At 37.2% G+C, this 27754-nt stretch overlaps 1 protein-coding gene across 11 annotated transcripts in view; it reads left to right on the forward strand.

Annotated features, from left to right (window-relative positions):
• SLCO1A2 (solute carrier organic anion transporter family member 1A2) overlaps window positions 1-26907 on the forward strand; it is a 120059-nt gene extending 93152 nt beyond the window's left edge. For all 11 annotated transcript variants that reach the window (XM_070789988.1, XM_070789987.1, XM_070789986.1 and 8 more), the window contains 5 exons: window positions 813-975; window positions 3296-3468; window positions 11351-11415; window positions 11961-12078; window positions 17248-26907. In XM_070789988.1, coding sequence (XP_070646089.1) covers window positions 813-975; window positions 3296-3468; window positions 11351-11415; window positions 11961-12078; window positions 17248-17461 — 733 coding nt within the window. In that variant the 3' untranslated portion in view covers window positions 17462-26907. The remainder of the gene's footprint in view (window positions 1-812; window positions 976-3295; window positions 3469-11350; window positions 11416-11960; window positions 12079-17247) is intronic.
• The last annotated feature ends 847 nt before the right edge of the window (window positions 26908-27754 follow it).

Genomic DNA, 27754 nt, shown 5'->3' on the forward strand with positions numbered 1-27754 from the left:
CTGTGAGTTGGTCTTCTTGATGATCAGTGAACAGCTTTTTTTTTTACTAGAACTGTATTTGTTTACTCAAATAGTTACATTTCTGGAGCTAAATATATTATCTGCATTATAAATTACACTTATAGATTTTGAGCCCTTGAGATCGCTTTTATAAAGCAATAATCTCTCTTGTTGGCAACCCACTCCAGTGTTCTTGCCTGGAGAATCCCAGGGACGGGGGAGCCTGGTGGGCTGCCGTCTATGGGGTTGCACAGAGTTGGACACTACTGAAGCGACTTAGCAGCAGCAGCATGGAGGTGGCTCCAGTGGTAAAGAACCCACCTGCCAATGTAGGAGATGTTAGAGACATGGGTTTGATCCCTGGAGGAGGGCATGGCAACCCACTCCAGTATTCCTGCCTGGAGAATCCCACGGACAGAGAGGAGCCTTGTGAGCTACAGTCCATAGAGTCAAACAGATTCAAACATGACTGAAGCAACTTAGCATGCATGCATGGACCAAACACAGGGATTTATCTTCATTTTTGAGTTCTGATTAATACCTGGAAAAATATTTTCTGTATAGTAAGTTTTCAGTTAATGCTTGTTTACTGGCTTTTATTTACTTGAAAGAAATCAGTGAAAAAGTGGCTATGGTCACCAAAGCAAGGTATCTGTTAGGCCAGAGTTATGATATACAGGCCATATATTGACAGTTGAAAATTTTCTGTTTTTATTTTGGGGAGCAGAAGAAATATACTTGTGAATTGAGATAAAAAGAAAAAGCTCTAATATTCTTTCAAAAATATATGGCATTATTTTAAATCATTTCAGAATACATCAAAATTTACATGTGAAAAATTTCCTTGCTAACTGCAACATGGATTGTAACTGTCCGACTAAAGTATGGGACCCTGTGTGTGGAAACAATGGCTTGTCATACACGTCAGCTTGTCTTGCTGGTTGTGAGATATCCTCTGGCACAGGAAGAAAAATGGTAAAATATCCTATTGGCCTTTTTTTTTTTTTTTTTAAACAGAACTTTTGTCTTATGCACTGCATTGGTACATTCCAGCTATGAACTCGGTCCATATTTGACAAAAGTAAAATTAAAGTCTTTCCTCAAAACCAAATTAAAAACTATTGTGAAAAAAATGTTACTTTCTATAGTAAATCTGCTACATACAAATGCATTCCATTCTGAGAGCATGTTTGTAAATCCAGTTTGTTTGTAAATCAAACAAATTTAGCCTAGATACCCAACTAACACAATCGGCTCTGTAATACTGTATGGCAATAGGTTTATAACACATTCACACAAATAATACAAAAAAAAAAACACACAAAATAAACATTTTTAATCTTACAGTACGTTACCTTGAAAAGTACAGTAGTACAGTACAAGAGCTGGCATTCAGGGGCTGGCATTGAATGAACAATCAAGAAGAGTTACTGATGGGAGCGGGGAGAGGAGGTGGGAGATGGTAGACTGAAGGATCATCAGCAGTAGGAGATGGAGGGCAAGCTGCGACTTCACTCACACCTGATGTTGATGGCACAGGTCCTTGTTTCTTGCTGGATTCAATGTAATCTACCCTCTTGAAAAACTGATGCAGTGACTTCTGGATAGTAGCGCTTTGGATAGTAGCACTTTGGATAGTAGCACTTTGGATGGTAGCACTAAAGATCACTAGATCCAGAAGTGGATCACTAAAGATCCTGACTTCTGGATAGTAGCACTTTGTTTCTCATCGCAGATGACGCAGTAGCACTAGATCGTGCACTGCTCTACGTTTGTGTTCCGTGCCTCAAAAACTAACAGTGCCTCCTCAAATCAAGAAAACGCCCTTGCCCGGTCCTGTGTTGTGAATCGTTTCCGTTCCTCAGTTACTTCTTCCTCAGTTACTTCTTCCTCTTGTCTCTGTCCTTCCTCTGGGCCTCCAGTTCTATCAGGTCTTGATTAGTAAGCTCCTTGTGTTGCACAGCAAGGAGTTCAGTGTTATAAGAACAAGTGACTTCTACCATCTTTAAACCTCACTCCACTCTCTTAATTATTTTCACTTTTGTTTCCATCGTTATTGCTTGGTGCTTCTTAGCAGTACAAGCTACATCATCGCTGCTCTTACGCTTGCTTCCAGACATCCTGTGCTCGAAATAAACATACTGCACTATTGCACTCTGTTCTGTACTGTATTGTATTGGGCTTCCCTTGTGGCTCAGCTGGTAAAGAATCCGCCCGCAATGCAGGAGACATGGGTTCGATTCCTGGGTTGGGAAGATCTCCTGGAGAAGGGAAAGGCTACCCACTCCAGTATTCTGGCCTGGAGATTTCCATGGAGTTGCCAAGAGCCGGACACAATTGAGAGACTTTCACTTTCACAGTAAAGTGCACAGAAGCACAACCACTTCTAGATGATACACACACGTGACAGTGTATGCCAGACACATGAGCTAACTTACATGATCGGGTATGTGAACGCATACTGACATCTTTGAAAGTTCAAAACTTGAAGGTTTGCGTGTAGGGGACTTACTGTGTATGCTCACTTGGTTTACATTTTACATCCTAGATCTTATTTGAATGCTTAAAGCATTCCTGAGCATTGATCTTTAGCTTCATAGCAATTGACATGATTACTTAACTTCATTTAAAACTATCTAGACTGAAAAATAATACTATCGACTGAGATAAAGCTGGCAGTTTTGATCTCAATTATCCAGTCAATTGTTTTGCTATTTTTTTATTTCTTTCTGTGCATATGCTCCTGTGCTTTCGGTGTTTTTTACATCCTGACAGCTTTTTAAGAAGATGGAATGGGGCATGTTTTATTGCTTACAAAATGTCACTTAAAATCTTGGTTGGTGATCAAAATAGAATATAAATTTTGATTCTTATTAAAACCTGGGAATGTAAGAATTCAAAAAGGCTTGACTTTATTCTGTTTGTGAAATAAGCTTTATTTTAAACAAAGCTTTGTTTATTGGTAAGTATCTAAATATTTCAATTGGGCATTCTGAAGCAAATTTTATTTGTCATATTTAGCGTCTGTTAAAATAGTGTGTGTTTGTAAAAAGCATGATTTTAGGACAGCTGAGTTATTGCGAATTTATTTAATAAATTTAGAAAGAAGTACCATTTTTAGGAAACCACCCTTCTATGTTTTGTCACACGCTATAATCCTGAGAGAGATCATAAAGGATATGAGAATAAAGGGAGTAAACAACGTCTCTCTTGATCTAACTGGGAAAAGAAAATATTTAAGATTTGTGTTCAAGAGTTTCCTTCCTTACATAAGGTAATACATTATTTTTGGCAGGTGTTCCAAAATTGTAGCTGCATTCAAACACCAGGAAATTCATCTGCAGTTCTTGGGCTGTGTGACAAAGGAAAAGACTGTTCCATGATGCTACAGTACTTTTTAATCTTGTCCGTGTTCAGTAGTTTCATATTTTCCTTATCTGCCATCCCTGGATATATGGTTCTCCTGAGGTACAAGAATTATTTTCTTTATTTGGATTTATTTCTGGTTATTTAGTATGGAAGCTTTTTCTAAGAAAGTCACATGAAGCTCACAGTATCTAAGAACTTGGTGCTCTAATATATCATACCATTTATTAAGATTTTCCAAATAAGCATTGTTGAATTTTACAAAAATTTTTAAGTTAGCAAATTTAAATGTTCATCTGCTGGTACTTCCCTCCCTATCTTTCCTACCTTATTACTTAGAGTTAAATTAGCAAACGCTCATGGTTTAACACAAGAAGAGACACATTTATATTTTAGGGTAAACCATATGAAATGGTTATTTTCCTAGGTAAGAGTGGTTGCCTATAGTTCATTTCCTGTAGTTTGATGTATTAGGACAGTGGAATTAAAAGCTGTTGGAAGTCCCAGTTTCACCAGTTATTATCAATAGGGCAAAGGCGGGTGAATTGATCTTTCTGAGCTCTTTTTTTTGTTTAATAAAAAAATGGATATAGTAATGAATGCTCAACTGTCTTAAGAGGCTCTTGTGAAACACAAATGTTGAAGGGCTTACTAAAACTAGGAAATTGGAGAGCTAGATTGTAAACTTAGGTTTATCACACAAGCTTTTTCAATGACAGCATCTTCGTGCCTCATAAGCAATTTTAAACATAGCTAGTAAACAAAGTCCATAGGTTTTTCCATCTTGAAGAAGAGTTAAATTGATTGTAATTCTCAGTTCATAGTTCATTCTAGGTGGGGTGAGGTTTTTCTCTTATTTTATTTTACTTTATTTTTATTTTTTTCATTCCATTTCCCACTTCCTATCACCATAGGCATCCACATTAATATGATAGACATACAGTCTTAAATACATGCTTTCCTTTGTCAAATACTGTTTGTTGTGTATTTTTTTTTTTTAATGATTTTATTTATGGTTGTGCACGGTCTTCATGCTGCGTGGGCTTTTCTCCAGCTGTGGCTCCTCTTGTTGCGGAGCATGGGCTCTGGTGCCCACAGACCTCAGTTCTGCGGCTCCCGGGCTCGAGAGCCCCAGCCCAGTGGCTGTGATGCATGGGCTCAGCTGCTCTGCCATGTGTGGTCTTCCCAGACCAGGGGTGGAACTCGCGTCCCCTGCTTTGGCAGGGGGGGCGATTCTTTACCACTGAGCCACCAGGAAAACCCTCAGGCGTATTTTAGACTAGTTTTCCACGCTCCTATCTGGTGAGAGAGGCCTGGGAGCCGAGAGTCCTCAGCCACAGTGCTGGCTCTGCCATCAAAAGCGCTGGGGCCTCTAGCGAACGCCTGCCCCTCCCTTAGTGTCTGACTCTTTGCCCACCAGGTTCCTCTGTCCATGGGATTTCCCAGGCCAGATTACTGGAGTGGGTTGCCATTTCCTTCTCCGTGTTTGTTGTGTATTGTGTTTTATATGCACAGAAACAATACTGTGCTACAAATTTGTTTTGGTTCAAAATGCACATGCAAACATAAATTCACCAAATACTGCTTTTATTTATGAGTTATTCTCATACCATCAATTCATGCCTCTTCATTGGGTTTTCCTCAGAGCTCAGTTGGTAAATAATCCGCCTGCGATGCAGGAGATCTCGCTTCAATTTCTGGGTCGGGAAGATCCCCTGGAGAACGGATAGGCTACCCACTCCAGTATTCTTGAGCTTCCCTTATGGCCCAGCTGGTAAACAATCCGCCCGCAATGTGGGAGACTTGGGTTCGATCCCTTGGTTGGGAAGGTCCCTCAGAGAAGGGAAAGGCTACCCACTCCAGTATTCTGGTCTGGAGAATTCCATGAACTAGAGTCTCAAAGAGTTGGACATAACTGAGCGACTTCCATTTTCACTTTCATAGCCTCACTAATATTTAGAATTATTGAACTTTCTGACTTTTACTATTCCAATGGGTATTAGATGGTAGCTCACTGATGTTTTAATACGTGATTTCCTAAATCAATGAGTTTAAGAATTTCCTTAAACTTTTTTCTAGCTACTAGTACTTTTACTTCAAGATGCTTATTCATTATTTTTGTCCACTTTCATGATAATTCCTATAGTTTTCTGGTGAATTATAGATGTTAATCTAATATTATTTACTTGATACAATTATCTTCTCCTGATCTCTCATCTTTTCTTCATAATTTTTCATAGTTTTTTTTTTTTTTGTGAAATTCAGTCCTAACTTTTGTTGTACTGAAATCTGACAATTTACTTGCCTTAGGGTTTATGTATTGGGGAGTCCCATTTCAAAAGGGTTTTTATATTACTAATTTATAAAAATATTCCCCTAAATTTTATCTTACCAGCTATATAGCTTTTACCTAGTTCTTTAAATCATCATAAGTTTATCTTTATGTGTGGTGACAGGGAGAGAGAGATTCAATGTTATTTTTATCCAAACAATTGTTTTCCCAACATCATAGCACAAATAAGAAGTCCTGTTTCCATTGATTCATGGTGCCATCTTTATCATATTTAAAGTTTTTATGTAACACAGGATGTTTTCACGCATCCAGAGTTTTATTTGTCTGTTTTCAAAGTAGGGACACTGCATATGTTCATGTCTCATACGGTAGCTCTTCTTCACCCACTCGTCACTTTCACCTTCACTCTTCCCTTTTCCCCCCCAAACTGATTTAGCTATTGATGCATGAAACTTTATACTTACATATAAATTTTGACTGTATGGATTATATATATTAAAGAAACTCTGACATCAAATATTTGTGACCATGAAATACTTTTCCATTTATTTAAAATTTCCTGTATAGATACTACACATACACACATATATTATATATATACATATATATATATACACACACACAGAAAATGGTACCATGTACAATTATATATGTACCCATTTATATCCAAACATGCATATATATGTATACATATCCATATATATATGGATATGGGCTTATTTGTAATTTAATATGGTACTATTTTCTCATATTTTCTAGTTGGTTATTGTTGGTTTAGAGAAATGCTGTTGATTTTTTAACATTTACTATTTATCCAGCAACTTTTCTTATTTGTTCTGATAACTTGCTGACTTTGTTACATGTTCTTTATAGAAATATGTGCACGCAAGGAGAGTTTTATCTCTTTGCTTCTAAAGCTTATACATCTTAGATTTAAAAAATTTTCTTATAGCATCAACTTGGACCTCCAAAATTGTGTTAAACTGTAATGGTGATAATGAGTATTCTTGTTCTTTTGTATTTTTAATGGAAACCATATAAAATTTTTCCATTAAATATGATGCTTGCTATAGATTTTTAGTATATATATTTTCATCTAGTTTCTGAGTTTTTAATCATAGAATCAGCATCAAACTACTATTTTTCCTCTTCTAGGAAAAATTTTACATATAATCTTCCAATTCAGTACTTTTAGTGTAGTGAAAAAAGTGATAGATTTTTCTATGTTGAGCTCTTTGGACATCTAAGAAAAACCATAGTTAGTCACATTTAAATAATAATTTATTTAAAATTATTGCATCTATGTTTATTGGTAAAACATAAATGTTATTTTCTATTCTTTTTGTTTGTTTGTTTTGGAATCATTCTAGACCCACAAAATGAATTGATAAATTTTCTATTTTTCAATTTCTGGAACTATTTACATTAAATATCTATCTGTTGAAAGTTTTATGAACTCACTCATAAAACTACTTGTACTTTGGGCTTACTTGGTCAGTGATACTTGGTTATTATTTTCATTATTTTCATAAATGTTTCATTATAACATTTCAATTTAATGTTAGTGTCTATTTACATTTTCCATTTATGCTTATACTAGATGTTACTGCATAACAGTTTATAATATTCTTTGATCATTTGGATATTCTCTGATATATCTGAAGGATTTTCCATTTTTTCTTTATTTTGTTTATTGCATTTTTATTTCTTGATCATTGTTGCCAGAGGTTGCTTTTAATTTCTTTTTTAAAGAAGCAATTTTTAGTTTTGTTGCTCTTTATTTCATCTATTTCTGCTTTTTATTTTATTTATTAAAAATTTTTTTTTGGTATTTTTTGGTTGTTCTATATCTAACTATTTGAGCTTAACACTTACATAATTTGTTCATTTTGATTAATATATATAAAATGATGAATTTTCTTCCAAGTATTGCTTTAGCTATACCTCAGCTAATATTTTCTATGAAGTTTTATTTCTAACTGTTTTGTAACTTCTTAGCTATAAGGATTTCATGCTTTTGTGAGATCATAAGGTGGTATGTTAGAGGTAGAGGAGAAAGAAAAATTCTTCAGTAAAATTTAAATACCATATTTTCTATATTAAATGGCAACCATGGGAGCAAGAGGGTCATGTGAGGTCTCCTGATTTTATTACTTCCTTCTGAGTAAAATCATTGATGTTGCCTAAACAATCTGTGTTAGTGAACTGGTCAACTGTATCTCACTCTATTTGCTGAAGAGTTTTTCAAAGTAGTAAAAAACTTATGCCAAGAAAATGCCCATCAGTTCAGTTCAGTTCAGTCACTCAGTCGTGTCCAACTCTTTGTGACCCCATGGACTGCAGCATGCCAGGCCTCCCTGTCCAGTACCAACTCCTGGAGTTTACTCAAACTCATGTGCATTGAGTCAGTGCTGCCATCCAACCATCTAATCCTCTGACGTCACCTTCTCCTCCTGCCTTCAATCTATCCCAGCATCAGAGTCTTTTCCAATGAGTCAGCTCTTTGCCTCAGCTACCAAAGTATTGGAGTTTCAACTTCAGCATCAGTCCTTCCAATGAACACTCAGGACTGATCTCCTTTAGAATGGACTGGTTGGATCTCCTTGCTATTTAAGGGACTCTCAAGAGTCTTCTCCAACACCACAATTCAAAAACATCAATTCTTTGGTGCTCAGCTTTATAGTCCAACTCTCACTTCCATACACGACTACTGGAAAAACCATTGCCTTGACTAGATGGACCTTTGTTGGCAAAGTAACGTCTCTGCTTTTGAATATGTTGTCTAGGTTGGTCATAGCTTTTCTTCCAAGGAGTAAGCGTCTTTGATTTCATGGCTACAGTCATCATCTGCAGTGATTTTGGAGCCCAAGAAAATAAAGTTTGCCACTGCACCACTGTTTCCCCATCTATTTGCCATGAAGTGATGGGATTGGATGCCATGATCTTAGTTTTCTGAATGTTGAGTTTTAAGCCAACTTTTTCACTCTCCTCTTTCACTTTCATCAAGAGGCTCTTTAGTTCTTCACTTTCTGCCATAAGGGTGGTGTCATCTGCATATCTGAGGTTATTGATATTTCTTCCTGCAGTCTTGATTCCAGCTTGTGCTTCTTCCAGCCCAGCGTTTCTCATGATGTACTCTGCATATAAGTTAAATAAACAGGGTGACAGTGTACAGCCTTGACGTACTCCTTTCCCTATTTGGAACCAGTCTGTTGTCCCATGTCCAGTTCTAACTGTTGTTTCCCGACCTGCATACAGATTTTTCAAGAGGTAGGTCAGGTGATCTGGTATTCCCATCTCTTTCAGAATTTTCCACAGTTTGTTGTGATCCACACATTCAAAGGCTTTGGCATAGTCAATAAAACAGAGATAAGGTAGAGATACAGAGTTTTTCTGTAACTCTCTTCCGTATTTTGATGATCCAGCTGATTTTGGCAATTTGAGCTCTGGTTCCTCTGCCTTTTCTAAAACCAGCTTGAACATCTGGAAGTTCACGGTTCACATTGTTGAAGTCTGACTTGGAGATTTTTCAGCATTACTTTACTAGCGTGTGAGATGAGTGCAATTGTGTGGTAGTTTGAGCATTCTTTGGCATTGCCTTTCTTTGGGATTGGAATGAAAACTGACCTTTTCCAGTCCTGTGGCCGCTGCTGAGTTTTCCAAATTTGCTGGCATATTGACTGCAGCACTTTCACAGCATCATCTTTCAGGATTTGAAATAGCTCAACTGAAATTCCATCACTTCCACTAGCTTTGTTTGTACTGATGTACTGATGCTTCCTAAGGCCCACTTGACTTCGCATTCCAGGATGTCTGGCTCTAGGGGAGTGATCACACCATTGTGATTATCTGGGTCATGAAGAGCTTTTTTGTACAGTTCTTCTGTGCATTCTTGCCACCTCTTCTCAATATCTTCTGCTTGTGTTAGGTCCATACCATCTCTGTCCTTTATTGAACCCATCTTTGTATGAAATGTTCCCTTGGTATCTCTAATTTTCTTGAAGAGATCTCTAGTCTTTCCCATTCTGTTGTTTTCCTCTATTTCTTTGCATTGATCGCTGAGGAAGGCTTTCTTGTCTCTCCTTGCTTTTCTTTGGAACTCTGCATTCAGATGCTTATATCTTTCCTTTTCTCCTTTGCTTTTCGCTTCTCTTCTTTTCACAGCTATTTGTAAGGCCTCCTCAGACAGCCGTTTTGCTTTTTTGCATTTCTTTTCCATGGGGATGGTCTTGATCCCTGTCTCCTGTACGATGTCACGAATCTCCGTCCATAGTTCATCAGACACTCTGTCTATCAGATCTAGTCCCTTAAATCTATTTCTCACTTCCACTGTACAATCATAAGGGATTTGATTTAGGTCATACCTGAATGGTCTGGTGGTTTTCCCCACTTTCTTCAATTTAAGTCTGAATTTGGCAATAAGGAGTTCATGATCTGAGCCACAGTCAGCTCAGATCATGAACTATACATCATCTCTACTTAGAAAGCAAATTTTAAAAATTACTATCTTAACCTATTCTGCCAGCTGGTGGAATCATATATCTTGCATGCCCCTGACTCACCACAGTTCAAAGTTCCCTACTGTAAACATGTGGTGTCCACTAAAGCTCCAAAATATTTAGGTGAAGGAATTCCAGCTACAATTAAAAGGGACAAAGAAGAATCCATTAGCAAGTTAAGAAGATAATATGATAATTGGTTAGATAATTGGTAAGAACCGATAATATGATGTTTTTGCTAAAAATGTATTGTGTCCTTTTGTTTAAAAATTTGCTTTCATTTTCTCAGCTTTGGTTAGTCAAAGAAGGGAAGGGAATACAGAGGAAATCTCTAAGTGAATTCATTGAGCAGATAGCCATGCTAATGCTAAAGTGAGTGGAGCATAGAAAATGCCACGGGAAATGATAGTCTTTATTTCTACATGTAAGGGCTTCCCAGGTGGCACAGTGGTAAATAATCTGCCTGCAATGCAGGAGACCTGGATTTGATCCCTGAGTTGGTATTCTTGCCTGGCAAATTCCATGGACAGAGAAGCCTGGCAGGCTACAGTCCAAGGGGTTCCAAAGAGTTGAACATGACTGAGCGACTTATACACACACAGACACACACACACATTTCTATGTAAGGAATTTCAGGCAATGGTGAAAAGGTGGGGGAATTTTTGGAAAGAATGGATGAATCTGTGCAGCTTTTAAATAGATACCAAATCACTTAAAATATGTTTGCTTTGGATTTTTTTTTAAATCACTTTCCTTGGAAAACTTTTATTTTTGTTTTCTTTTCTCTTTACATTTACTTATGTAAATCCTTGGCTTTTCTGTATTTTGTTAATATGAATAATTTAAATACACCTAGGGTTGCATTCTTCTTTGGTTTGAGGCTAAAGGTATAACCATTAGAATCACAGACTGCTTTGAGAAGAGGATACTGAGGTAGAAATCAATTGATATGAAATGTTTTCTTCTTTGATAACTTTATGATAGAAATGAGTGAGCAAAAATTGATGGATAAAATGCCAAAGACCAGAGGTGGGGCTTCTGTGAAACTTATGAACTGAATAATTAGGCCTTGAATAGCCAAGACTTGAGTATGCAAGAAAATTTGCTAATGCTCAATGTGTTACTAGCATACAAATAGTTGTTTTAAGAAACTATGGTAGTTTTTAAATTTTTGAATTCATTAATTTTTTAGGTGTGTCAAGCCTGAAGAGAAGTCTCTTGGTGTGGGATTACATGCATTTTGTACACGAGTATTAGGTAAAAATAATTACGTTTCCCAATATCACATCAGACCACTATTAAATACTAAGTAAATGAAGTCACTCCCTCAGAGTAACAATTTAGCAAATATCCCTTCTGCTTGTAAATAGCACTTTGTAATTAGTATGAGAATAAAGAACAAGAAGAAATGAAAAACTACTTCCTTTTACTTGAAAAAGACCTAGCTGACATTCTACTTTTCATCAATAAACTTGAAAAGCAAAGAGGCAATGCTTTGTTAAAATAAAATGTGCTTGTGGTTCACCCAAAATATTGCAGAAAAAAGTATAAATAATCATTAATTCAATGCTTTTCTCTACTGATAATTTTTTATTTTGCCTTTATCCATCTAATTACTTACCTTTTTAAATCTAGAAACTTAACTCTAAAAGTAACTTCTAGTTTCTAAAAGTAAAATTAAAGCTGTAGATTTATATTCTGTTAAACTGTTCTACAAATAGAGAAACTTTTAATACTTTCAAACAAAACAACGTATCTTCTTACCTTGCTAATGGATTCTTCTTTCTCCCTTTTAATTGTAGCTGGAATTCCTGCACCTATATATTTTGGAGCTTTAGTGGACTCCACATGTTTACACTGGGGAACTTTGAAGTGTGGTGAGTCAGGGGCATGCAGGATATACGATTCCAACAGCTTCAGGTAAAGATAGTAATTTAAAATTTGCTTTCTAAGCAGAGATAATGTATAAAATGGTACATGGTACCATAGTACATGTCTAACACTTTCTTTGTCAAGTGACTAGACTACTTTTGGTTTTATTTACAAAATAGGTACTGATACTATATCGCCATTTCTTATTTACATATTCATTTTATTTCCTCAATATTTTCAAAGCACTTGATAAATATAAGCACAGGTGGCTTTCAAAAGGTTGTTCCTTAAATTGGTTGCAATCAGTATATTATTGAAGGCCATGTCTGTGGAGTAACTACCTATCTAAATTATATTACTCTCAAGTATCCTCGTTTAATCCTACATCATTCCAGCATTTTACTAGCTTAAATCCTTACTTCCTTTGGCCATCCACTTCTGATCTTTAAAATATTTTTCTCCCTTAGTAAATTTCACTGACACAGTATTCTTCGTGTTTCTTCAAGTCTTATTTTTTGTAAATATAGATCTGATTTTGAACAAACTTCATCTGATACCAACCTGTTTTTGAACAAAACTCTTCCATTTTTCTCTTTATTTTCAGATTATTTTCCATTTGGAGACCTGAATTCTGTTTAGATTTGTCTTAATTGCTCACTATGGGCAGTAAGACAACTCTTTTAATAACTAAAAAATGATTTGGTATTGTTTAAAAGAGGCTAAGGTCTTCTCTTGATCAGTAAAAGGATATATATGTCAAGAACTGTGAAGAAAGCAGACAATGAGATTCATGTTTTCATCAGTTCCCTTTTCCTCGGTTATACTGACTATAAGACAAAACAGAATTTAAAGTAAGAAAAAATTATAGAGTTAAAAAAGGGTATTATGTAATAATAAAAGAAATACTTTACCAAAAATATATAACAATCATGAATCCATATAAATCTATCACTATAACTTCAAATATATAAAACAAAAATTCACAAAATTACAAGCAGCAGTCTACAGAGTAGAAAATTGAAACACAAACTTTTACAACAAGTGAATATAAAATACAGGTGAAAAATTCATGAGGATATAGTAGATTTGAACCATCTGACTATGCAAGTATTATCTAATATAGTGATTTTTTTTAACCCAACTATCAGCAACCATAGGAAAAAAATAGAAATCTCATTGTAAAATAGATTTTAAAAAATATTTTGCATATTATTGCTGTGATACTAAGGAGGGAATAAGATACAGATACACCCAAGAACTAGATCAAATGATCTGCTCCCTCTGTGATTATTTATAGTATCACTATGAAAAAAACTAGGAAAGACCTAAGAACCCAGGGAAGTTGGAAAAGCAAAGGGAAAATGAGCAGATTTGGAGGAGTAAATACTGAGAAACAAAGCAAGCAAAGGAAACCAAAATAAACAAACAACAACAAAATACTCAAAAAGAGCTTGTAAACTAAAACATTAAAATACATGAATAAATCCAATAGTAAAAATGACAAGCACATAAATTACCAGTTGAAAGGTGACTTCATTCCAGATTAAATTTACTCTAATGTAAGAGTCTGACAAACTTTAAGATGTTTAACCAGCTCAATAGGATTAAAAATAATAAATTGATAGCATAATACCCATTAAAATGAATAAGAAATAACAAAAAAAATTCTAGGAGAAATAAGAATATGAATAAGAACTCTTGGAAATATTAGAGATTAAATGGTAGCATTGAAATAAAAGGAATTCTAAATAGATAATAAATTTCAAGTCCACATAAGTTAAAATGAGAATTGGTGACCTGAAAGTGGGTATTATAGAAATTATCTGGAATGAAAATTAATGATTTGATCTCATAAACACAAAAGAACCACCTTAATAATTTTAAAGATCAATTAGAAATTAAAAGATATATCTCAGAAATTTTCAAAACAGAGAGCAGAAGAAATAGCAGAAATAAACGAATGAATTAATGGCTTAGAATTTCCTAGAATTTAATAAAGACATACATTTTCAGATCACAAGTGCTCTTTAAATGCCTAGTAGGATGAATTAAATAGACATATCAAAGTGAAATTACAAATGTTCAAATTAAGAAAAAAACATAAGCACAACCCAGAGAAATAAACATATGGCTTATAAAGAAATATGATTCAACCAATAGGGATAGATTATCAACAACCATAGATCCTAATATCTTTATGATCCTTATTGCCTTGGGTTTGGGTTGAAACAAAAACACAAACTAGAGAACAAGAAATGGGCAAATGTGACTGACTGCATATAAAACTAAAAACTTGTTTGTAATTAAAGACACTATAGACAATGAAGAATGAGAGAACATAAACGTGAGCATCAGGAACTCTCATACACTGCTGGTGGTGAATCAAAACTACTGAAAAAACTTTTGGGAAATATTTACTAAGTTGCAGGCATCAAAATGTACCTACTTCCCTTGTGGCTCGGACAGTAAAACATCTGTCTACAATGAGGGTAGACCTGGGTTCGATCCCGGATTCCCTAGAGAAGGAAATGGCAATCCACTGCAGTACTCTTGCCTAGAAAATCCCATGGATGGAGGAGCCTGGTGCAGGCTACTGTCCATGGGCTCACAAAGAGTCGGACACAAAAGAAAGTGAGCGACTTCACTTTCTTTCTTTTCTTTCTTTCTACTAAGCTGCATCCTCTAAAATCCTTAGACATATTTTAGAGAAACTCTTGCTCACATGCACAAGGAGACATGTCAACCAAGGTTTATTGCAGTTTTATTAATATTAGAAAAAATCTGAACAAAAGTGTCCAATAGGAAAATGGATAATAAGCTGTGGTGTGTTTATTACCGAATGCAGGTTTGGTTCGGAGAAGGCAATGGCAACCCACTCCAGTGTTCTTGCCTGGAAAATCCCATGGGCGGAGGAGCCTAGTAGGCTGCAGTCCATGGGGTCGCGAAGAGTCGGACACGACTGAGTGACTTCACTTTGACTTTTCACTTTCATGCGTTGGAGAAGGAAATGGCAACCCACTCCAGTGTTCTTGCCTGGAGAATCCCAGGGACGGGGGAGCCTGGTGGGCTGCCGTCTATGGGGTCACACAGAGTCGGACACGACTGAAGCGACTTCGCAGCAGCAGCAGCAGCAGCAGGTTTGGTTGCGAGAGGCAGTTTGGTAGAGAGGAAATGCGCTTGAGTCAGAAAAGCTGCCCATCTTGGGAGAAGGTGAACTCATGTCCAGAGACCAACTCCAAGGATTCTGCTCAGTCATGACTGTTTTTAAAGGAAAAATATTGTGGGGGAAGGATCTCAGTGAATCATCGAGGCAGGAGAGTTGGTTCTGTTTTCTTCTCCTTTGAGTGCAGACTGGCTGACTCTCTCTTCAGGTGTTAACTTGCCTGAATGATCTTCCTGCAGGATTGCTAAAAGGGCTGTTGGAGGGCAGAGAGCTTATCATTTTTTAACTATTTAATTCTTCATTCTTACTTCTTTTTATCTAGGAAAAGAATCAACAGGTTAGGCAACACATGGTGTACATTCAAGAAAGCATAAATCAGGAATTAGTTTCAATTGTTTAGTGATTTCTTTACTATAATTAGGTTTTTAAAGTTACAGGGGACAGAAATGGGTAAACAGAAAAGGGGCAAACCAATCGCTTTTATGTTCATATGTTGCAATATAGTTCAAAAGTTAAAAATAAACAATATAGAACTACACGTATGTCTAGTTTTAAAATGGTGGACTGATAGAAAAAAATTTCAGAATAAAAACATAATATTATGCCAATTATTTAAAATGTAAAAATATATGCAATAATTGTATAAAGTATGAGTGGATACATGTGTAATTTGTAAAGCTATAGAAATAAAGTAGGAACAAAATCCATAAAATTCAACATAGTGTTACATCTGGAGTGGGTTAGAATATAATTGGATCATAGGAATACACAGAGGAATTAAATGTATTAATATCTTTTAAATTGGTCTGAAACAAAAATGGCAAAATTTAATCATTTAAAAACCTGGGTGATGAGTATAAATATGTTTAACTCTTTTTTTCCTTAATTCTTGATATGTTTCCTAATAAGAGAAAATTTTAGAACTAGGAAAATGAATACAAGAAGCAGAAATTCATAAATAGACTATAGACCATTGAGGTAACAAAAAAGCTGTGCTTTTGAAAAGATTAAAATATAATAACAACAATCTGGAAAGGCAAATAAAGAGAAGAGGCGCAAATAAGCACTATTAAAAATGGAAAAAATATAAATACAGATACTTAGGAATTTTAAACATTGTAATTTGGAAGCATATTAAGTAGAAGTTTTTTAGATAAATATGTATTACCAAATTTTACTATAAATATATAGTACTATATTTTCATAGTCATTAAAAAATGTGAATGAGTCACAAATTCTCATCTTCCAAAGGCATCAAGTCCAGAAGCTTTGAAGGCAAGTTTTACAAATCTTCAATGAACTGATGATCCCTGCATTATACAAGTTATTCTTGTATAATGGAAAAAGAGGGAAAATTTCCCTGTTCATTTTATAAAGCTACTGCAATCTTGATATTGACATTGGACAAGTTCAGTACAAGGCAAAAAATACAAGCTGATTTTAGTCATACATGCAAAAAGTTAACAAATTGAATCTATTAATGTGTAAAAACTAACAGAGTTTGTTCTGAATAATAACACTAGTCTTGGCTATTCTGCTGACTACATACAGAAAAATGATTTGGTGATATTTTACAAATTCAAAACTAAAACTTTGAGCAAACTCAGAAGCAAAAGCAATTTCCTTAACCTGATGAAGATCATGTAAGGAAACACAGGAGTAAATATTACAATTAGTGGTGATTCTTTGGAAGCATTCTTGCTAATTCTGAAAAAAACTGCTATCACTGTCAGTATTAAATTTAAGTTAGTATATTTAATGTAAAAAGATAAAATAAAAACAGTAACACAAGATTAAAAAGAGGAAAATAAATTTTGATTTTCCTGGATAAAAAATTCCCCAAATCATTTTAACAAAAGTTAGAATTCATCAGCTAATGAATGAAAGTTCATTAGGTTCATTCCTAAGATTCACGGGATTCATTCCTAAGGCTGACATGCAAAACAATTAGCTGCTGTTGTCCTTGTGGGGTAAAATATTAATAATTAAAAATATGCAAAACTAGTTGTATCTTTGTAAGTTTTAATATATTTTAACTTTTTTTTTTTAAATAGATACATCTATCTTGGAATACCGGCAGCACTAAGAGGATCAAGCTATATTCCAGCCTTTTTGATCCTCTTTATTTTGAGGAAGTATCGACTACCTGGGGAAAATGCCTCTTCAGAAACTATGCTTGTGGCAAAGTTTACAGGGAAGGAAAATGAGGGCAAAGAAATGGATCAAAATGCCAAAGTTTTGAATGACGAATTGAAAACAAAGCTGTAATACTCTTTTATATTATGCTTTCCAGAATTGGAAAACACAATACAACTTAATCATTTTTAAAATCAATAGAGGTATGGCAGATAACTTTTCCTTATTTTTAAGAACCTTAACATTTTTTTTTTTAACTCAAGAAGAAAAAATATTCATGATAGTATTTCTGAGGCAACAATGGCATTTGAGATTTTCCTCAGAGAGACATTTATAAACAAAACAGGATATTAGAACCAGCTTTATTTTCATGTTAAATTGTTAAAACAACAATTTCTCTTTTAACTCATGCAAAATATTTTCCACATCTCTTCCAAATGATTTTTGAAAATTTCCTATTATGAAAATCTATTTAATTCTATTGAAATCCTGCTTTGATATCATGATTATTAGGAGACTGAAATTCTTTTCTTCGTATGTGAATATTTAAGGATTTTGCTCAAATTTAAGTGAACAAAGTGAAAGAGGTGAACAAAGTCAAAGACTTTAAGTGAAAGAAGCCTAAATATTTTTTAATTCTATTTTGGAATTTTTCTTTAACTCTTCCTATTCATTCCAGAAATGATTCTTTTAAAATAGATTATGAAATTCTGTCCTTAAAGGACAGAAATGGTATGGACCTAACTGAAGCAGAAGATATTGAGAAGAGGTGGCAAGAATACATAGAAGAACTATACAAAAAAGATCTTCATGACCCAGATAATCATGATGGTGTGATCACCAACCTAGAGCCATTTTGGAATGCGAAGTCAAGTGGGCCTTAGGAAACATCAGTATAAACAAACCTAGTGGAAGTGGAGGAATTTCAGTTGAGTTATTACAAATCCTAAAAGATGATGCTGTGAAAATGCTGCACTCAATATGTCAGCAAATTTGGAAAACTCAGCAGTGGCCACAGGACTGGAAAAGGTCAGTTTTCATTCCAATTCCAAAGAAAGGCAATACCAAAGAATGCTCAAACTACCACACAATTGCACTCATCTCACACGCTAGTAAAGTAATGCTCAAAATTCTCCAAGCCAGGTTTCAACAGTATGTGAACCGTGAACTTCCAGATGTTCAAGCTGGTTTTAGAAAAGGCAGAGCTACAGGGTGGGAAGATTTGGGAGAATGACATTGAAACATGTAAAATATCATGTAAGAAACGAGTTGCCAGTCCAGGTTCGATGCACAATACTGGATGCTTGGGGCTAGTGCACTGGGATGACCCAGAGGGATGGTATGGGGAGGGAGGAGGGAGGAGGGTTCAGGATGGGGAACACATGTATACCTGTGGCGGATTCATTTTGATATTTGGCAAAACTAATACAATTATGTAAAGTTTAAAAATAAAATAAATTAAAAAAAAAAAAGAAAAGGCAGAGGAACGAGAGATCAAATTGCCAACATCTGTTGGATTATTGAAAAAGCAAGAGAGTTCCAGAAAAATATCTAGTCCTGCTTTATTGACTATGCCAAAGCCTTTGATTGTATGGGCCACAACAAACTCTGGAAAATTTGGAGGAGATGGAAATACTGGACAACCTGACCTGCCTCTTAAGAAATCTGTATGCAGGTCAGGAAGCAACAGTTAGAACTAGCATGGAACAACAGACTGGTTCCAAATAGGGAAAGGAGTACGTCAAGGCTGTGTATTGTCACCCTGGTTATTTAACTTACATGCAGAGTACATCATGAGAAACGCTGGACTGGAAGAAGCACAAGCTGGAATCAAGTCTGCAGGGAGAAATATCAATAACCTCAGATATGCAGATGATACCACCCTTATGGCAGAAAGCAAAGAACTAAAGAGCCTCTTGATGAAAGTGAAAGAGGAGAGTGAAAAAGTTGGCTTAAAGCTCAACATTCAGAAGACGAAGATCATGGCATCTGGTCCCATCACTTCATGGCAAATAGGCAAACAGTGTCAGACTTTATTTTTTTGGGCTCCAAAATTACTGCAGATGGTGATGGCAGCCATGAAATTAAAAGATGCTTGCTCCTTGGAAGAAAAGTTGTGACCAACCTAGACAGCATATTAGAAAGCAGAGACATTACTTTGCCAACAAAGGTCCATCTAGTCAGGCTATACTTTTTCCAGTAGTCATGTATGGATGTGAGAGTTGGACTATAAAGAAAGCTGAGTGCCGAAGAATTGATGCTTTTGAACTGTGGTGTTGGAGAAGACTCTTGAGAGTCCCTTGGACTGCAATGAGATCCAACCAGTCTGTCTTAAAGGAGATCAGTCCTGAATGTTCATTGGAAGGACTAATGCTGAAGCTGAAACTCCAGTACTTTGGCTACCTGATGCAAAGAACTAACTCATTGGAAAAGACCCTGATGCTGGGAAAGATTGAAGGGGGGAGGAGAAGGGGACTACAGCAGATAAGATGGTTGGATGGCATCACTGACTCAATGGACATGAGTTTGAGTAAACTCCAGGAGTTGGTGATGGACAGGGAAGCCTGGCGTGCTGCAGTCCATGGGGTTGCAAAAAGTTGGACACAACTGAGTGACTGAACTGAACTGAACTGACTCACTAATATGCTATCACTTGCTTTCTGTTCATTCCTTCCTTTGTGATTCATATCATATATTTCTCATTTTTCCAGAGTACTGACAAACTTAAGCAAGTAATTAAAAATCATGTAGCAAAGATTGTTGGTTTTTTTTTTCTTCAGCTATTCAAACTTAGCAACTAAACTCTGCAGACCAATATGATCCCCTGAAAATTGGTTGCATCATTTAAGAAGAAAGCAACAGAGAGGACTGAGTAGAACAGGTTTGGGTGGAGGATTAAAAGTTAAATTCTGTGCTTGTGAAATTTGAGATTTCATCTCTGACTGTATTAAAAAGAACCATGATTCAAGACAGGAAGAGTGTTGACACTGGAGAATGGAGCTAAAATCATCGCAACTGAGGAGTTCCAACTCAGGAGAGGTGTGCCAACTGTGATGAGGGACCATTGGGTATTGGGGTGAAATGAAACTTGGATCTGCTGTATTTGGGAAGGGAGGAAATGGGACAGTGGTCTGGAAGGTAAAAGAGGAGCGAGGACTCACCTTGTATCCAGAGAGTTGTGAGAAAAACAGCTACCATATGAGAAGCTTTTGGGGGAAGCAGAGTCCTCAGGAGAAACCCAGATTTTGGTGAGGCTGAAGCTGTGAAAAAGAATGCTGGTTTATGAGTTTTAGAATATGAACAGTTTTGGAGATGAGGGACTCAGAATTCCAGAGGATGCACTGAAAGTGGGAAGATTTCAAAATTTGAGTCTGAGAGAAAAAGTTGATAATTGGAAGTATGGAAATTAGACAATGAAAACTAGAAGGGGATGAGAGGTCATCTGGAATTCTGGGAATTTTTAGGTAACTGACACAGAGAGATGAGTCCTGATGGATTTCAGGGCAGATGGTGTTGGCAAGACCATGAGTGTCAAAATCAGGTGGTGTCATGACTGGGTTCCCTCATGACTCCTTGTCACGGAAGCAAACTGAAAAAGCAGAGTCTTGCTTGAGTACCTGTGGCTTTTTCTTGACTACTATTGATGGGTTTAAAGTGACCAGGGAAAGCTGAGTCTTAACTCTATGCACGGTTCACCCACTTGAATACCCTAAATGGAGCAAAGTAGGTCAAGAGAGATATGATTTTGGACCCAGTGTCTTGGGCTCACCCTTATTCCTTGCTGGGAAAGATGACATTTTACTGTAGGGTTCTATTTTGATGGTTCTTGAGTGTTGGAATGCTTTGTGACCACTCCTGACCTCTGTTGTTCAAGTTCATGAAGCCTGGGAAAGTCAATTATTTTTCTGGGCATTTGGCCTCTCTCAGGATAGGGTAAAAGTAAAAGTATAGCAGATGAAAGTAGAGGAGAGAAACAGCAGGAAACAGGTAATGGGAAGCCTAGAGTCATTCATGGTCTTATTTAATATTGCGAGGAGCCTAAGTTCTTAGAATAAGAAATGATTTAATATATTATTTATAATTGTAAATATAACTAATATTTATGGGAACTTTACAAATAAGTACTTAGAAAAACCATGAAAATTGGGGAAAAGCATAAAGGGAAGGAGAGAAATGTTTCATATTTTATAGCACAGAGTTAAATGTGTTTTAATCATGATAAATTCAGATAAAATTGGCAAACACATCTTATCAGAACCACAGAGAAGTGGTTGCCTCTGCTGCATCAGACCCAGGAAGAGATGCAAAGAGCAATGCATTTTCGTCTCTTTTGTATTCTGATTTCTTTTCCCTGCGATTCGCTTCCCTGGTGGCTCAGATGCGGGAGACCTGGGTTTGATCCCTGGGTCAGGAAGGATTCCCTGGAGAAGGAAATGGCAACCCGCTCCAGTACTCTTGCCTAGAAAATCCCATGGATGGAGGAGCCTGGTGCAGGCTACTGTCCATGGGGTTGCAATGAGTTGGACATGACTGAGCGACTTCACTTTCCCTGTGCATGTAAAATACAACGAAAAAGTAATGTTTCACAGAGAACACATCAGCAAAAACAATAAAAAAAGAAGTAGGGCATTTTACAGTCAGGGAAGAAACTGAATCCTCCAATTGTGAGAGCTTCAAAGGTTCTCCAGTGGGTGTTTATTGAACAATTTATTTTCTATGCTTGGTTCTAGAGGAAATGCGTGTTGTTGCATGTATGTAAGGACATGGTAATAAACTAAGTTGTAGGCTGTAAAATTCAAGTTGGTGCCATCTTATTAGGTGAATACATATACATAGAAAACAATGACAGAACGACAAACAGCACAAAGTAATTTCAAACCCTATGGACATAAGATGAATCACTAAGTAATCAGAGTTTTTTTTCTTTTTTTTTTTTCCCAAAAGCTTCTCATCCAGTCTTTAGGGTAATGATGACTCTGGGTTGATAAAAGAAAGATTAACACTGTGTCTTGATTTACAGAAGGGTAGAAACAAATGTAAGAACATCTCTTTTGCTGCTGGCTACAGTTACAGAGACTACAAGCTTTGATCAATGAGATACTGGCAGAGGCATAGATGGGAAGGGATTTCTTTCCAAAATAAGAAGACAAAGCTTTCTGGGAAGACATTTTGCCCTTTTTCCTTCTTCCTTTGGGAAGTGAGGATGCTAGACTCAAGGAGTGACAAGAAGCACTGGGATGAAAGATGATGAAACATGGTGTGGCAGGGAGACAGGAAGAGCCTGGTCACTAGCAGAGGCAGGGCTGAGTTTTATGGATTTTTAAGCTTACCAAATTTGAGAGAGAGGCCTATAAAAAAATTCAAAATGGGGACTTCCCTGTGACCCAGTGGCTAAGACTCCATGCTATCAATGCAGGGGGCTCAGGTTTTATCCCTGGTCAGGAAACTAGATCCTGCAGTTAAGACCTGGTACAGCCAAATAAATAAATAAATAAATATTTTTACTAAATTCAAGATGATGAATACAAAATAAAGTTAAAAGTGAATATTTATTTAGAATAAGAATCAAAAAAAGTCATAACAAATTCCATGCACTATACTTCAAGAGGATCATGATTTTTTTTTTTAATCCCAATGCAAACATTAGAGTTAAATGGGAAATTTAATTTTAATAAAGGTTTCCTGCTGAGTCCCTTGGGCAGCAAGGAGATCAAACCAATCAATGCTAAAGGAAATCAACCCTGAATATTCATTGGAAGGACTGATGCTGAAGCTCCAATATTTTGGCCACCTGATGTGAAGAGTTGACTCATTGGAAAAGACCCTGATGCTGGGAAAGATTGAAAGCAGGAGGAGAAGGGGATGACAGAGGATAAGATGGTTGGATGGCATCACTGACTCAATGGACATGAGTTTCCTCAAACTCCCGGAGATGGTGAAGAACAGGGAAGTCTGGTGTGCTGCAGTCCATGGGATCACAAAGAGTCAGACACCACTGAGCAACTGAACAACAACAACTTCTAAGGAAGAGAAGCTTTTCCACGAGGACGGGCAACAAAAACTGTAGCTTGAGGTGTTGGTGAAAACTCCTGTGGCTGGGAAGGGCAGCAGGAAGAAAAGCTCCACCACCCAGGGAAGGACAGGTCACCCCCAAGACCCTGGTTCACCAAACCTTCCTGTCTCCATAGCCATGTCCACATGAGACAAGAGATAGGCTCCAGGCTAAGAAGGTGGAATTGGTGCCCTCCAAAACAGCAGGAGTGAGAGAGGAGCTGAGTTCTGCTCATATAAGAGATCAAAGACCTCATATTCCTCATTCTCAAAGTCAAAGAGACCTTCTTGACTACAAACATACAGAAAGGCTCCTTGGAAGTCAAAGGAGAGGGGGCATCACCTCATAGTGATATCAACCTACTCATAGGCCTCTTCACTAGAATTCATCTTGGCTAAGAGATGCACGTGCACACATGGAGGATCCTATTGTTGTTGACTTTAGGATTGACTAGTTTGATCTCCTTGGTGTCCAAGGGACTCTCAAAAGTCTTCTCCAGCACCACAGTTCAAACATCGTTTCTTTGGTGCTCAGCTTTCTTTACAGTCCAACTCTCACTTTCATATATGACTACTGGAAAACCATAGCTTTGACTCTATCGACCCTGAGATCAGCCAAATAGAGATTCAGAACCAAGCAAAGCAAGATGATTTGCTGAAGAAAAAACCAGAAGAAATGCCCCATAAAAGGGATTCAAACTACCATGAGGGCTTGACTCTCTCTGAGCCTGCCTATGTGCCTGCTATCCACATGGACTCTTTTTCCTCCTAATAAACAAACACTTAACTTGTTTTATTACTTTCCATCTCTATGTGGAAATTCATTTCTGTGCAGTTGGTGGGCCAGGGCCTTGTCTCTGGTCACTGGTCCCTGATGTTCTAGTGGTTGGGATCCAGTGCTCTCACTGACTTGGCCTGACCTCCGTCTCGGGCTGGGAACCAAAACCTTGCTTCAAGCTGCTGCAGACTGAGGCCACCCAAGATCACACCCATGGTAACAAGGATCCAGTAAAAAGAAGAGTGGGATATATTTGGGTGAGTGGCAAGAGACAGATTTTTCATGGGTAGCATGGCAAAGGGAGAACCAAATCCACAAAGGTAAAGATCCCAAATAAAGTTTTCCCAGAGGAATTTGAAGCTCTTGGTGCACTGAGGGTAACCATGCGTGTGTGCACGCATGCTCACTCTGTGGTGTCCGACTCTTTTGCGACTCCATGCATTCTAGCCTGCCAGGCTCCTCTGTCTATGGAGTTTTCCAGGCAAGAATACTGGAGTGGGTTTACATTTTCTACTCCACGGGAATCTTCGTGATCCAGGGATCGAACCTTTGTCTCCTGCATTGGCAGGTGGATTCTTTACCACTGAGCCACCTGGGAAGTTCCTGAGGGTAACCAGTGCAACAACACACCTCAAACCCAGCTTCACTCTTGATACAGAGCCCACACTAAAGGTCTAGCAGAAGGAAAGATGTGCTCATCTCCAAGTTTGAAAAATACTTACCTCCATGTCAACTGTCGGCTACTACATGTATGCTGCTAAGTCGCTTCAGTCGTGTCCAGCTCTGTGCAACCCCATAGACGGCAGCCCACCAGGCTCCCCCATCCCTGGGATTCTCCAGGCAAGAACACTGGAGTGGGTTGCCATTTCCTTCTCCAATGCATGAAAGTGCCTTCAACAAAGAATTACAAGACATAAAAAGGTAATAAAAAATACAGAATAGACAATCATCAACCCCAAACCCAGATATAAAACAGATTCGTCAAATTATTAGAATTATTAAAAAAATAACTTAAAAAAAGTGAATGTGACTCAAAAGGACAATTTTACAGAGGGTTTAAATGTATAGAATCATTATGGGAGGATCAGTCTTAAACATAATGGTGAATAGACAAAAGCTGTTTAGTGCTTATGATCTCACTTTTATGTTACTTTTGCTCTTGCTTTCTGAATATCTTCATGTTTTCTACTTCCACTCCTTTCAAAAATATATTGCTTAAAAATGATTTAAATTTCATGCCCACTGTGATTGGAATCTCACTCTGGATAAATATATGATCTCTTCCAACCGAACTAGAGATGAAGTCTTAATTCAAAGGCATAATGTTCTAAGGATATAAGTTGAAACAGCCTCAAGTTTAACAGTGGAGATTGGTTGAGACTCAGAAGTGTATCTGTGGGGTTTTTTTTAGTGATAATTTTAAAATTTTATTGTTGACTTAAGAATGCACAATGTGGGAGTTGTAAGTTAAGTTTTATTGGGGGCAAAATGAGGACTATCACCCAGGAGACAGATTTCGGATAGCTCTGAGAAACTACGTCTAGGAGGCAGAGGGCAAGGTCAGTATGTATGTGGTTTTGGTGAAGGGAGAATACATGCAATCAAGCCCATATTTTTTGCAGAAGATTTCTGCTAGTCATGAGGAGTAGTCATCACCATGAAGGATTTTAGAACTTTTCTAGAGATGAAGAGGTACAGGAACAAGAACTGGCTCCTGAAAATATCTGACTATCTGAAGCTCTATTCTGCCATTTTTCCCAGAGCACAGAGTACCTCATTTCTGCCCTCCACCGTGAACTCCTCTTAGAGGGTGTTGAAAGTCAGCAGCTGCAGCAGCATATGATTTAATCCTTGTAGAGATAGATGGCAAGTGCCAATGTGTAGTTGACACCACTTTTCATCTACTTCTGAGGACATTCCCTTTACAAAACCTTGTAGTCTTATAAACTACAGGTGTAGAGTTGATGTTGCTGAAACCACACTGCTTATCTAATCATCTCATTACGTTGGTTCCTGGTTTCCATGTGGTGAGCAAGCCTATATAGGGTTTCCCAGGTGGTGCTAATGGTAAGGAACCTGCCTGCCAATGAAGAGACATGGGTTCGACCCTTGGGTCGGGAAGATCCCCTGGAGGAGAGTATGGCAATCCATTCCAGTATTCTTGCCTAGAGAATCCCATAGACAGGGGAGCCTGGTGGTCTACAGTCCACAGGGTTGCAAAGAGTCAGACACGACTGAAGCAACTTAGCACAGTGCACAAGGGCACCTTAATGAAGGTGCACAAGAGGAAAGTGACAATGACCACTGCCAAATTGGTTGTGATTCATTCTCAATACTTTTTTCAGGGGCTACAGTCTCCACAAAGATGAATATTAAAATTGAGACAAGGCTAGCATGGTCCCTATGAATGAGATACATGAACATTTTAATTCTAATATTTATTACATTGTATATTATCATACATTTGTATTTTTAAGTCTTTAATAAATTTGCTAGAATACTGCTTCTGCTTTGTGTTTTGTTTTTTTAGCCAGAAGTCATGTGGGATCTTAGCTCCCCAATCAGGGATTGAACTCACACCTCCCACTCTCTAGTTTGGAAGTTGAAGTCTTAGCCACTTGACCACAAGAGAATATATTATCATGCATTTGTGTGCCTATTCTTCACCTCATTTGTGGGTTTCCAAAGGGCCAAGATTCTGTTTCATAAATGTTTTAACTCTCTTGTGCTTAGTGTCAGATGGCAGTCATTTGTGTGCCTATTCTTCACCTCATTTGTGGGTTTCCAAAGGGCCAAGATTCTGTTTCATAAATGTTTTAACTCTCTTGTGCTTAGCGTCAGATGGCAGTCAAAAAATACTTTTTTCACATTAAAAAATTTACCTTTTCATTTAAAAATATTAAAGAAAATCTTCAAAATATCATAAACCATCATTATTTATCCAATGACTTAATGCAGCTATTTTTGCATGCTGTTTTTAGTTCTTTTTATAACATTCATATTTCATGTGACTGGCACTTCTGGAGTTCATTCACTCATTCATTCTTTCAAGAATAATTGATAAAACACCTATTTGTCAGACACTGACTAGATATTGGGGGCTTCCCTAGTGGCTCAGATGGTAAAGAGACCTGGGTTTGATCCCTGGGTGGTGAAGATCCCTTGTAGAAGGAAATGGCAACCCACTCTTGTGTGGGGTCACAAAGAATTGGACATGACTGAGCAGAGACATTACTTTGCCAACAAAGGTCCATCTAGTCAAGGCTATGGTTTTTCCAGTAGTCATGTATGGATGTGAGAGTTGGACTGTGAAGAAAGCTGAGCGCAGAAGAATTGATGCTTTTGAACTGTGGTGTTGGAGAAGACTCTTGAGAGTCCCTTGGACTGCAAGGAGATCCAACCAGTCCATTCTAAAGGAGATCAGTCCTAGGTGTTCATTGGAAGGACTGATGCTAAAGCTGAAACTCCAGTACTTTGGCCACCCCATGCGAAGAGTTGACTCATTGGAAAAGATTCTGATGCTGGGAGGGATTGGGGGCAGGAGGAGAAGGGGACGACAGAGGATGAGATGGCTGGATGGCATCACCGACTTGATG

Source organism: Bos indicus, chromosome 5 (assembly GCF_029378745.1).
Source record: "Bos indicus isolate NIAB-ARS_2022 breed Sahiwal x Tharparkar chromosome 5, NIAB-ARS_B.indTharparkar_mat_pri_1.0, whole genome shotgun sequence".
NCBI lineage: Eukaryota > Metazoa > Chordata > Mammalia > Artiodactyla > Bovidae > Bos > Bos indicus.